This window comes from Rhinopithecus roxellana, chromosome 12, assembly GCF_007565055.1.
Source record: "Rhinopithecus roxellana isolate Shanxi Qingling chromosome 12, ASM756505v1, whole genome shotgun sequence".
Classification (NCBI taxonomy): domain Eukaryota; kingdom Metazoa; phylum Chordata; class Mammalia; order Primates; family Cercopithecidae; genus Rhinopithecus; species Rhinopithecus roxellana.
The window spans coordinates 10801035-10814235 of NC_044560.1; the positions used below are offsets into that span (position 1 = coordinate 10801035).

The 13201-nt window shown below is 43.5% G+C and overlaps 1 protein-coding gene across 3 annotated transcripts in view; it reads right to left on the reverse strand.

The window, feature by feature from the left end:
• Positions 1-13201, reverse strand: part of USP48 (ubiquitin specific peptidase 48) — a 112597-nt gene that overhangs the window by 81422 nt on the left and 17974 nt on the right. For all 3 annotated transcript variants that reach the window (XM_030941933.1, XM_010364346.2, XM_030941932.1), the window contains exons 2-3: positions 1983-2103; positions 873-1029 (exon numbers count right to left, since the gene is read on the reverse strand). In XM_030941933.1, the coding sequence (XP_030797793.1) occupies positions 873-1029; positions 1983-2103 (278 nt within the window). The remainder of the gene's footprint in view (positions 1-872; positions 1030-1982; positions 2104-13201) is intronic.

The window sequence follows — 13201 nt, forward strand, 5'->3', positions numbered from 1 at the left end:
TCAGCAAGTCAATATATCATCTGTAAAATAAAGATAAAATGTTACTCCTTGGGGTGCAAAGGCTTTGCAGGCTGGTAAAAGCTATTCAAGGCATGGCACCATGGTTCATGTCTGTAATCCAGCACTTTTGGAGACCGAGACAGGAGGATTGATTGAGGCCAGAAGTTCAAGACCACCAGCCTGGGCAACAGAGAAGACTCTGTCTCTATAAAAAAAATAAGTTTAAGCTAGGTACGGTGGCTCACGCCTGTAATCCCAGCACTTTGGGAAGCTGAGGCGGGCGGATCACCTGAGGTCGGGAGTTCCAGACCAGCCTGACCAACATGGAAAAACCCCGTCTCTACTAAAAATACAAAATTAGGCAGGCGTGGTGGTGCATGCCTGTAATCCCAGCTACTCAGGAGGCTGTGGCAGGAGAATTGCTTGAACCTGAAAGGTGGAGGCTGCGGTGAACTGAGATCGTGCCATTGCACACCAGCCTGGGCAACAAGAGTGAAACTGTCTTAACAACAAAAAAAATTAAGTTTAGGCCAGACACAGTGGCTCACACCTGTAGTCCCAGCACTTTGGAAGGCCGAGGCAGCCAGATCACTCGAGGTCAGGAGTTCAAGACTAGCCTGGCCAACATAGTGAAACCCTGTCTCTACTAAAAATACAAAAATTAGCCGGGCGTGAGGGCGGGCGCCTGTAATCCCAGCTACTCGAGAGGCTGAGGCAGGAGAATCGCTTCAGTCCAGGAGGCAGAGGCTGCAGTGAGCCGAGATGGCACCACTGCACTCCAGCTTGGGAAACAGAGTAAGACTCAAAAAAAAAAAAAAAAAAAGTTTAAAAAATGTTCAGGAAGAGAGCTCTCCCCCACCCCTTTCACCCACCTTTTTCTTCTTGGATGCCGTCTCCCAGCACGTAGTCACTACAAGTGCTTGGACATAAGTAGAGTGCCTGCCGAAGCTCCAAGTTGAGAAACCACACCTGAAGAAATGTGTTGACGTAACAAGTGGCTCCAAGGTTAGTCAGGCCCACAAACGAGTTCTACAAAATACAAAATTTATCATTATAAAATCCACTGTCCTTTAAACAATACATTTCTAATCATTATTCTTAAATTTTCAGATTAAAAATTTGTAAGACTGTCACAACCAACATGGTATAGCCACCTTAAGTTTCTCTTGGCTGGAAGTGGGGCATAATTTTCATGAAAGCCCCATTTTGGGTTGACCACAGGAGTGAAAAAGACTTCGGACAGCATCACTGCTCATCTCTAGCATATCGTCTTCTCCAGCCACTTAAATCTAAAATTAGAACAGTGGATTCTAGAAAAGATCAGTTTTGAACAAGCGTATATAGGTTTTATGTTTGCTGTATTTCTAAACTGCCAGCATTCAGTAGAATGACCAAGTAAAACTTATGCAGAAAACTTCCTTTATATTCTAGAGATTTTAAACATTGGGGGTGGTAGAGGGAACTGGCTGCAACTTTTTCCAAATATAAGATTGGGAATTCCTGACCTTACAAAGAATTATTCTTTTATTAAAATATCTATACAACAAACTTGGCTATTTCGTGAACGCTAAGCTTTATGTTTAGAAAATTTAATGTATATTTTTAAAAAGCAAAATTATATATAAAATACAAGCCCTAGAAAGCAAAATGCTATCATCGTGAGTTTGTTCCCTTGAATTACCATCTCCTTTAAAGAGGCTTTAAGATTTTGAAATAAAACATGCAATGTTAAAGCAAACATAGAATCAGCATTCAAACTATTATTTAAAAGCTTACTGAATTACGCAGCTGCCTATTCTAAAGCATATCATTAAGAAGTGTTCCAATTCAAGTGGCTTAGAGCCTTAAGTTCTACTACTTATCTTAAAGCTGCACAGGTTACCTGAAATCAGTAGAGCTTTCTGATCACAGGCCCAAAACAAAAGCAAAAACAAAAACAAAAACATAGCATAATAGCAATCGCTTAAAAAATGATGGTTTACCTTTTTTCTCCTCTCACAGTTGGGATCATCGATGTTATGAAAACTATTTTCATCTATTTCTCCTAACCAAATATGCTCACCAATACCAACCAAGCAATTCGGATTTCCTTTGCAGTTTCGTCTAAGGAAAAAAAAGAAGTTTAACTTTTAAAAGACCATAGTTTCATGAAAGACAAACCAATTAAAACTACAATGAGATACCACTTCTCACTATAAATTAGCAAAACTGAGAAAGTTATAAGACACTTATTTTTTGAGGCTGTCGAGAAGCAAGCATGCATATCCTGCTGGAAGAAATCCAATTGCTGACAAAACTACATACACAACTACCTTTAGACCTAGCAATCTCATTTCTGAGGATTTATCCTTCCTTAGGCTATACCTCCAACAATGCAAAATCTCATGCATAAGGTTATTTATTACAGCACTGTCTGTTAATCACAAAATATTGGAAGCCACCGAAATGCCCAAACACAGACAATATGGTACATCTATATGGCAGAGTACTATGCAACTGTAAAACACACACACACGCAAAAAAAAACATACACACACAGCATGAAAAAGATCTCTATGAACAGATATGAAGTAATTTATAAATCCAGGACACATTATTAAGTAAAAAAAGCAAAATGCAAAGGAGTATCTGTAGTATACTGTTATGTGTAAGAATTATGTAAGAAAATATACGTGTACATATATTGGTTTATTTTGAACAAAAAGAAACACAGAAAGGAAAAACCAGAGACTAATGAAATTGGTTACCTACAGAGCATGAGAGGGAGTAAGATTTTTAAAAAATGTACCTTTTTGGCCGGAGGCACGGTGGCTCACACCTGTAATCTCAGCACTTTGGGAGGCCAAGGCAGGTGGATAACAAGGTCAGGAGTTCGAGACCAGCCTGAAACCCCGTCTCTACTAAAAATACAGAAATTAGCCAGGTGTGGCGGTGCAGGCCTGTAATCCAGCTACTTGGGAGGTTGAGGCAGGAGAATCGCTTGAACCTGGGACACAGAGGTTGCAGGGAGCCAAGACTGCACCACTATACCCTGGCCTGAGCGACAGAGCAAGACTCTGTCTCGGAAAAAAATGAATGAATTAATGAATGAATGAATAAAAAGGAAATGTACCTTTTCATATAATGCACAAGTTGGGACCATGTGAGTGTTTCTCATACTACTTCATACATGCACACAAATGAAAATAAATCAACTGGCTAGGCGTGGTGGCCCACGCGTGTAATCCCAGTCCTTTGGGAGGCCAAGACAGGAGGATCACTCGAGGTCAGGAGTTTGAGACCAGCCTGGCCAACATGGTGAAACCCTGTCTCTACTAGAAATACAAAAATTAGCCAGGCGTGGTGGTACACGTCTGTAATTCCAGCTACAGGCTGAAGACTGGAGGTTGATGCAGGAGAATTGCTTGAACCCAGGAGGCTGAGGTTGCAGTGAGCCGAGATTGTGCCACTGTACTCCAGCATGGGCAACAGAGCGAGACTCTGTCTCAAACAAAAAAAACAAAAAAAACCCAGGCCGGGCGCGGTGGCTCAAGCCTGTAATCCCAGCACTTTGGGAGGCCGAGACGGGCGGATCACAAGGTCAGGAGATCGAGACCATCCTGGCTAACACGGTGAAACCCCGTCTCTACTAAAAGATACAAAAAACTAGCCGGGCGAGGTGGCGGGCGCCTGTAGTCCTAGCTACTCCGGAGGCTGAGGCAGGAGAATGGCGTAAACCCGGGAGGCAGAACTTGCAGTGAGCTGAGATCCGGCCACTGCACTCCAGCCTGGGCCACAGAGCAAGACTCCGTCTCAAAAAAAACAACAAAACAAAACAAAACAAAACAAACAAACAAACAAAAAACCCAAAAATCAACAAGGATGTCAGGAACCCTAAATTCAAAACAGAAAACATATTTCAACTAAATAAAAGATCCAGACTGAAGGGAAGGCAGGAGTGGGGGAGGGGTGTGACTGACCAAAGTAACTTGAACAGTCATCAAGCTCATTTAGTAGTACCCTCTGGCTAAAGACAAAACGAACAAATATCCAACTCTAATTAGTAAGCTTCTTTTCCATAGAGACATGGGTTAATAATTCTGAAACACAGATCCTGACTTCTTTTTTTTTTTTTTTTTTTTTTTGAGGCGGAGTCTCGCTCTGTCCAGATCCTGACTTCTAAATATTATCCAGTAAAAGAATCCAGTGCTCCTTGGAGAAATAAATGGCTGATTCCAAGGCCAGAGCAGTCAGTGAAATTAGAAAATGAACCTACAACATCTTACTGTGTCCTAAAAGGATGTACGGAAAGAGTGATGGAGACATGTTAAAAGAACACAAGAGTTGGCTGGAAGGGGAGGTCCCACTGGTCAAATTTGGCAACAAAATTTAGCAACAAAATAAGCAATAGTATAAAGTAAGAATCCATCACTTCATAGTGAGATGGATGGAAGAAAAATCTCTTCCTTTTAGAAGAAAACCAACTACTAAAGTGGAAGGAACGACAGAATTAAAAATCTCCATTTGACATACATCAGATTCAGAAAAGAAAAAGAATCAGGCCAAGAATCATCACGGATGCTAAAGTAGGCAAGTTGGAGAAATAACAACATTTACAATGTCTCAAAGTATCTCAGCACAAGTTAATTACAAAGGGAAAGATAGTAACCTTCAGTGGAGAAACCTGGCAGACACCACCCTAACCAAATACTTAAATTTAACACACCCAGTAATGAATCTAATTGACACCACACACCTTCTGGTATAATGCACAACACAGAATCACTTCTGTGATGTTCTGGCCAAAAATGCATGGCCTTAATTGAATCATGAGGAAACATCAGACCAAACCAACTCAAGGGACTTTCTACAAAATAAGTCACTGTCATGAAATACAAAGAAAGATCCACTAACCGTTCCAGATTAAAGGAAACCGAAGAGACACAACTGAATGTAACATACGCTTAGGTTTTCTTTTGCTATAATGGAACATTACAGGACACAGTTCTGCGTATCTCTGTAGGATGCCCACTAAAGGATTACCGATAACAGTAAAAGACTGGAAATTCATATGGAAGTAATAAAATAAATTACAATATAACCAAACAATTAAAAACTACTGCTGTCATAAAATAAAAAGGTAGGCCGGGCACAGTGGCTCATGCCTGTAATCCCAGCATTTTGGAAGGCCCAGGCGGGTGGATCACAAGGTCAGGAGTTCGAGACCAGCCTGGCCACCATGGTAAAACCTCATCTCTACTAAAAATACAAAAATTAGCCAGGTGTGGTGGAGGGCGCCTGTAATCCCAGCTACCCAGGAGGCTGAGGCAGGAGAAATCACTTGAAACTGGAAGGCGCAGGCTGCAGTGAGCTGAGATCATGCCACTGCACTCCAGCCTGGGAAAAAGGAGCGAAACTCCATCTCAAAATATAAAAAATAAAAATAAAAATAAATAAATAAAAAGGTAGGGAAAGTTTTTAATGTTGTGATATATAATGGTATCATTAGCTGAAAAAAGGAAGGTGGGCCAGGCATGGTGCATCCCAGCACTTTGGGAGGCTGAGGCAGGCTGATAAACTGAGGTCGGGATTTCAAGACCAGCCTGACCAACATGGAGAAACCCTGTCTCTACTGAAAATACAAAATCAAGGCCGGGCGCGGTGGCTCAAGCCTGTAATCCCAGCACTTTGGGAGGCCGAGATGGGTGGATCACGAGGTCAGGAGATCGAAACCATCCTGGCTAACATGGTGAAACCCCGTCTCTACTAAAAAAATACAAAAAAACTAGCCGGGCAAGGTGGCGGGTGCCTGTAGTCCCAGCTACTCGGGAGGCTGAGGCAAGAGAATGGCGGGAACCCGGGAGGCGGAGCTTGCAGTGAGCTGAGACCCGGCCACTGCACTCCAGCCTGGGTGACAGAGCCAGACTCTGTCTCAAAAAAAAAAAAAAAGAAAGAAAATACAAAATCAGCCAGGCATGGCGGTGCATGCCTGTTAATCCCAGCTAGTCAAGAGGCTGAGGCAGGAGAATTGCTTGAGCCTGGCAGGTGGACGTTGTGGTGAGCCAAGATCATGCCATCGCACTCCAGCCTGGGCAACAAGCGCGAAACTGTCTCAAAAAAAAAAAAAAAAAAAAGGAAGGTATAAAATGTTGCCATTTTTTTAAATTTACAAATGGGGTAAACATACCTGTTTGTTTAGATAGAAAAGTATGCTATAAAGTGGAAACAACTTTATCGGCAAAGATTATCTCTGTACTTGCCAGATGTAAGTCAGAAGTAAACAACACTCTGAACTTCCTTTTCTTTCTTTCTTTTTTTTTTTTTTTTTTTTTTTTTGAGACTCCCACACTGAAGTGGCACATTTATGGCTCATTGCAGCCTCTACATCCTGGACTTAAATGATCCTCCAGCCTCAGCCTCTGGAGTAGCTGGGACCACAGGTGCATGCCACCATACTTGGATAATTTTTAATTTTTTTTTTTTGTAGAGACAGGGTCTCGCCATGTTGCCCAGGCTGACCCCATCCTTTTTATATCTTTCAGACTTCGAACAATAAAATGTATTACATATTCCAAAAATAAGTAAATAATTGTTTTAATGTTCTGTTTAAACATACTGTCTTCTAAAATATAAAAATGAAGCTGGGTGTTGTGACACATGCTTAAAATGCCAGCTATTCAGGAGGCTCAGGCAGAAGATGGCATAAGCCCAGGAGTTGGAGGCTGCAATGAACTATGATTGCACCTGTGAACAGCCACTGCACTACAGCCTGGGCAACAAAGTGAGACTCTGTCTCTATTTTAAAACTTTCGAAATAATAAAAGTGAAAACAAAACAAGTTCGACCAATTTAAGAACAGTTCTGTCAGCTTATGTCAAAGCCAGGAGGGAAAAAAGCTTATGAATGAAATAAAAGTAGAACCTATCCACTGTGGGGAGAAGCAGCTAGGGTTTTTAGTGCTTATAACTTACCTCTAATGGGAAAGGTCTACTATAAGAGTTAAAGAAACAAAACTGACCAGGTACAGTGGCTCCTGCCTGTAATCCCAGCACTTTGGGAGGCCGAGGTGGGCAGATCACTTGAGGTCAGGAGTTTAAGACCAGCCTGGCCAACATGGCAAAACCCCGTCTTTTTTTTTTTTTTTTTTTTTTTTGAGACAGAGTCTCGCTCTGTTGCCCAGGCTGGGGTGCAGTGGCCAGATCTCAGCTCACTGCAAGCTCCGCCTCCCGGGTTTAGGCCATTCTCCTGCCTCAGCCTCCTCACCCGGCTAGTTTTTTGGATTTTTTAGTAGAGACGGGGTTTCACCGTGTTAGCCAGGATGGTCTCGATCTCCTGACCTCGTGATCCGCCCGTCTCGGCCTCCCAAAGTGCTGGGATTACAGGCTTGAGCCACCGCACCCAGCCAAAACCCCGTCTTTACTAAAAATACAAAAATTTGCCAAGCATGGTGGCGTGTGCGTGTAATCCCAGCTACTCGGGAGGCTGAGGTGAGAGAATCGCCTGAACCAGGGAGGCGGGGGTTTGCACTGAGCTGTGATCGCACCACTGCATTCCAGTTAGGCTGGGCAACAGAGTGAGACTCTGTCTCAAAAAGAAAAGAAAAGAAAAGAGAAAAGAAAAGAACGCTGATTCTGGGACTGAGAAAAGTAACGTAAAATCTTTCCTGGGAACAGTGACAAGGATATATTAGGAAGGTTCTTTTGAAAGAAAACTACAGCTAGTGGCAATGGACTCTCTCAAGGGTCTTTGGGAGATAGGAAAAACCAGTGTCAGTAACCATGGTGAAAATACACCTCTAAAACAAAGTAGGCACTTATTTTATCAATTCTTTCAACTCTGCTTTTCAAAGGTGTAATATCAAGTCTTGTTTGTTCACTCCCTCCTCTTGGACAAGTGGGTGGTAAACATTTTTCACATGACTTGGCTGGGGAGGCAGACACTCCCATGGGTCAAACACATAATATGATTCTCAGAAAATAGTTACAGTGGATCTGGTCAGATTTTAGTCTTCAGTTCCTGATAGCAAAATAGTTCAGACAATGAACAAAAGGTAGGCTCTCCCTGTCCTCACCTCTACCACTCCCCACCCAAAAATCATGCATACTTAACTGGTTCTAAAGTTGGCATCAAAAGGCAAACACAACCTATGGCCTAAATATTACCACAATAAGACTTTCAAAAGCTACTATGAGAAGCTGGGAGCAATCTGTATTATTAGGCCCCAGAACACTGGCGTTGTTCTTTTTAAATTTTCTTAAATTAACTGCTTGCTAGGTATTACTGAGTAAGTCTTCAGTTGGCTAGAACACCATCACAGCAGAATGCCAAGTGCAGGTGACCTGTGATAGCCTACCACCCCCGGCCAAACCTATGGCTTCCAAGCCTCTATGGCCACAATTCAGGTGGGAACCAAAAAGCCAAAGGCAGTGCTTTGCATTAAAAGGGCTTGGGCTTTCTAAATGTCTAAATTGTTGCTAAGTCTTTCATACACAGCCCAATATGGGGCGGGGCGGGGGGGTGTTGTGTTTGTTCTCTTACTTAGAGAAGTAAAGAATCTACTTAACAAACACAAATAACAGCCGGGCGCAGTGGCTCACGCCTATAATCCCAACACTTTGGGAGGCCAAAGCGGGCGGATCACTGAGGTCGGGAGTTTGAGCCCAGCCTGGCCAACATGGAGAAACCCCGTCTCTACTAAATATACAAAAAATTAGCTGGGCATGGTGGCACATGCCTGTAATCCCAGCTACTCAGGAGGCTGAGGCAGGAGAATCGCTTGAACCTGGGAGGCAGAGGGTGTGGTGAGCTGAGATCATGTCATTGCACTCCAACCTTGGCAACTAGAGAGAAACTCTGTGTCAGGAAAAAAAAAGGAAAGAAAAGAAAACGACAGACACAAATCACAGTTCTAATTATAAGCTGTTATTTCTAAAGCCAGCCTTAGCAGCACAGCAGAATGCCAACTACAGAGGGCTGTAGCCTCTCCCATTCGTCATTCTCCAATGCCCCTAATTCCATTTTATCCCTCATTAGGAGTAGGCCCCAGGTGTCAAGGATCATTTATCATCATGTATATGCCAATTTCCTTACAGTAGAAAAATAGTTTTGTGTACTTGTGTCTATCAACTATAAAGACAGATCAAGGAGGCTGAGTGTTTCACAAAATATAAGACAGTGTCAGGAAGCAATGGTTCACACCTGTAGTCCCAGCATTTTGAGAGGCTGAGGCAGGCAGATCACTTGAGGCCAGGAATTTGTCACCAGCCAGGCCAACATGGCAAAAAACCATCTTTATTAAAAATACAAAAAATTAGCCGGGCGTGGTGGCACATGCCTGTAGTCCCAGCTGCTCAAGAAGCTGAGATAAGAGAATTGTTTGAACTCCGGAGGCAGAGGTTGCAGTGAGCTGAGATCACACCACTGCACTCCAGCCTGGGCATCAGAGAGAGACCCTATCTCCAAAAAAAAATTTTAAAAAGCCCGGGCCCAGTGGCTCATGAGGTCAGGAGTTCAAGACAAACCTGGCCAAGATGGTGAAACCCTGACTCTACTAAAAATACAAAACTTAGCCAGACATGGTGGCAGGCGCTTGTAATCTCAGCTACTTTGGAGGCTGAGGCAGAGAATTGCTTGAACCCGGGAGGCGGAGGTGGCAGTGAGCCAAAATCATGCCACTGCACACCAGCCTGGGCAACAGAGTGACACTCCGTCTCAAAATAAAAAACAAAAAAAAAAGACTTGATTACATAGGCATGACTGATTGAATCACCGGCCACCGGAGATCAACAACCTTTAGCTTCTCTCCCCTCCCAGAGGTCAGAATAAAAGTTCTAACCCTCTCATCAAGTGGTTGGTTCTCCTGGCAACCAGCCTCTGTCTGGAGGCTACTAAGAGCTCCCAGCCATCAGTCATTTCATTAGCACACAAAAAGACACTTAGTCACTTTGGAGATTCCAAAGGTTTTAGGAGCTGTGCCAGAAGTAGTACAAAGACTAAGCATATATTTCTTATAAATCAAAATATCATATAACCCTGCAGGGAAAATAACTAAAGAAAACATCCCAAATATGTTAAATGACACCAATGTTTTTGTTTCAATAATTCTACTTCTGGGCACAGGTCCACAAAACTTGAGTAATAACAGCACAATGGCAATGCCATAGCACAATAAGGAATTCAGATAACCCTAATGGGTACTTTGTTCCAAGACTGCACTGGATGAGAACAGCAAAGTGTTAGGCAGAGGATAGGTTCCAAAAGGTTTGGTTTTGATGTGTTAGGCAGACATCTGCTGTGATTTTAGGCCAGAGACACACTTTGGCAGCAGTAAAAAGGACAGACTGGGCCCAGCACGGTGACTCACGTCTGTAATCCCAGCATTTTGGGAGGCTGAGGCGGGCGGATCGCTTGAGGTCAGGAGTTTGAGACCAGCCTGGCCAATATGGTGAAATCCCGTCTCTACTAAAAATTCAAACATCAGCTAGGCGTGGTGGTGTGCAACTATAGTCCCACCTACTCCAGAGACTGAGGCGGAAGACTCGCTTGAACCCAGGAGGTGGAGGTTGCAGTGAGCCGAGATCACACCACTGCATTCAAGTCTGGGTGACAGAGCAAGACTTTGTCTCAAAAAAAAAAAAAAAAAAAAAAAAAAAAAAAATAATAATAATAATAATAATAATAATGAGAGCCCAAAGCTGAACAAGGCATCAGACATAACTCAGAAGCTAAACAAGGTGTGAGACATAACTAATAATTTTTCTCGTGGAAGATGAGGTCTTAAAAAGCCAATTCAGGCTGGGGGCGGCATCTCATGCCTGTAATCCTAGCCCTTGGAAGGCTGAGGTGGGCGGATCACCTGAGACAGGGGAATCCTTTGAAACCAGGAAGCCAAGGTTGCAGTTAGCTGAGATCCCACTGTACTCCAGCCTGGGCGACAAAGTGAGACTCCATCTCCAAAAAAAAAGCCAATTCAGTGGGAATAGGAATGGAGAAAGTTCAAGCATATTGATGGGAATAAATCAATAGAACCTGGGGACTAATAAGATGCGACAGGCAAGAAAGAAAAGGAGAAATCTGGAATGATGCCCAAAATTGTAACAAAACGATTTTCCAGGCTAGACGCAGTGGCTCACACCTGTAGTCCCAGCACTTTGAAAGGCTGAGGGGGGAGGGTCACTTGAGGCCAGGAGTTCAAGACCAGCCTGGCCAATATGGCAAAACGCTACTAAACCTCTACTAAAAATATAAAAATTAGCTGGGTGTGGTGGCGAATGCCTGTAATCCCAGCTACTCCAGAGGCTGTCACGAGAATCACTTGAACCCGGGAGGCAGAGGTTGCAGTGAGCCGAGATTATGGCACTACACCCTAGCATGGGTGACACAGCAAAAAAAAACAATGTTCCACAAATCAAAAATTGTGTTCAGAGAGTAGAAAAGTAGTAGGCTAGGTATCAAAGGGTATGAATGACTAAGTTTCTTCTATAATATATTGACTATAAGTAGGAGATACACTTTCAGTTCTGTTTTGGTAGATCTCCAAGGATCTGTCATTTAAGAGTATGCACGATGAGTGGAAAATTTATAATCAAAGACTTCACAGTTGCTATGCAGTTCAAAGATTCATCCTTTGAATGGGAAAGGGGGTAGGGATTTCACTCCAAGTGGTCATTTACAGATGTTCTGCTTCTTCTTCCTCATCACCTCTTAGTTTCTTAGTTTTTATTTATTTATGAGATGGAGTCTCGTTCCATCGCCCAGGCTGGAGTGCACTGCAACCTCTACCTAACCAGTTCAAGAGATTCTCCTGCCCCAGCCTCCTGAGACTCATGCCTGTAATCCCAGCACTTTGGGAAGCTGAGACGGGTGGATCACTTGAGGTCAGGACTTCGAGACCAGCCTGGCCAACATGGCAAAACCCTGTCTCTACTACCAATACAAAAATTAGCCGGTGTGGTGGCAGAAATCTATAATCCCAGCTACTTGAGAGGCTGAGGCAGGAGAATCGCTTGAACCCGGGAGGTGGAGGTTGCAGTGAGTCAAGATCATGCCACTGCACTCCAGCCTGGGTGACAGAGCAAGACTCTGTCTCAAGAAAAAACAAAAAACAAAACAAAAGAAAATCCATGGCCTCCTGGGCACTCAGGGTGTATAATACTCTACTCCCAGGCTCAGGTGATCTTCCCACCTCAGCCTTCCAAACAGCTGGGACCACAGGCATACCACTGCACCTGGCTAATTTTTTTTATTTTTTTGTATCATTTGTAGCGATGGGGTTTAGCCTCATTGCGCAAGCTGGGCTAGAATTCCTTGACTCAAATGATCCACCCACCTCAGCCTCCCAAAGTCCTGGGATTATAGGTGTAAGCCACTGTGCCTAGGACCTTTTTTTTTCTTTTTTTTGAGATGGAGTCTCGCTCTGTTGCCCAGGCTAGAATGCAGTGGTGCAGTGGCTCAATCTCAGCTCCCTGCAACCTCCACCTCCCGTTTTCAAGCGATTCTCCTGCCTCAGCCTCCCAAGTAGCTGGGACGACAGGCACACCCCACTGTGCCCGGCTAATTTTTGTATTTTTAGTAGAGATGGGGTTTCACTATGTTGGCCAGGCTGGTCTCGATCTCCTGACCTCGTGATCTGTCCACCTTGGCCTCCCAAAGTGCTTAAAACACTGAAGTACAGATTTTCCTGAAAGCGAAAATAAAGGAGAACCAAGATAATATAAATTCTAGGTTCTAGTTACTAAAAACTTTACAGTGATTTTCATGTAATGCCTCATGGCATTACTGTATCAAGGTCTCATAAATTAGACATGCGAGAAATAAGCAAATCTAAAAACAGGTCATGCATGGTGGCTCATGCCTGTAATCCCAGCCCTTTTGGAGGCCAAGACAGGATTGCTTGAGCCCAGGAGTTCAAGGCCATCCTGGGCAACATGGTGAGACCCTATCCCTACAAAGAAAAAAATTTTTTTAATGAGCCAGGTGGAGTGGCACATGCGGGTGGTCCCAGCTATTGGGGAGGCTAAGATAGGAGGACCTGTTTGAGCCCAGGAAGACGAGGCTGCAGTGGGTTGCTCATGCCACCCAGCTCTAGCTAGGATGACAGAGCAAGACTCTCTCAAAAAAACAATAAACAATAAAAACAAAGCAACTACAAAGAGGTCACTTAGCACTTACGTCCTATTTTCCTAGAACTCCTCTGCCATATATGTATAGAGAAGTCGGGCAT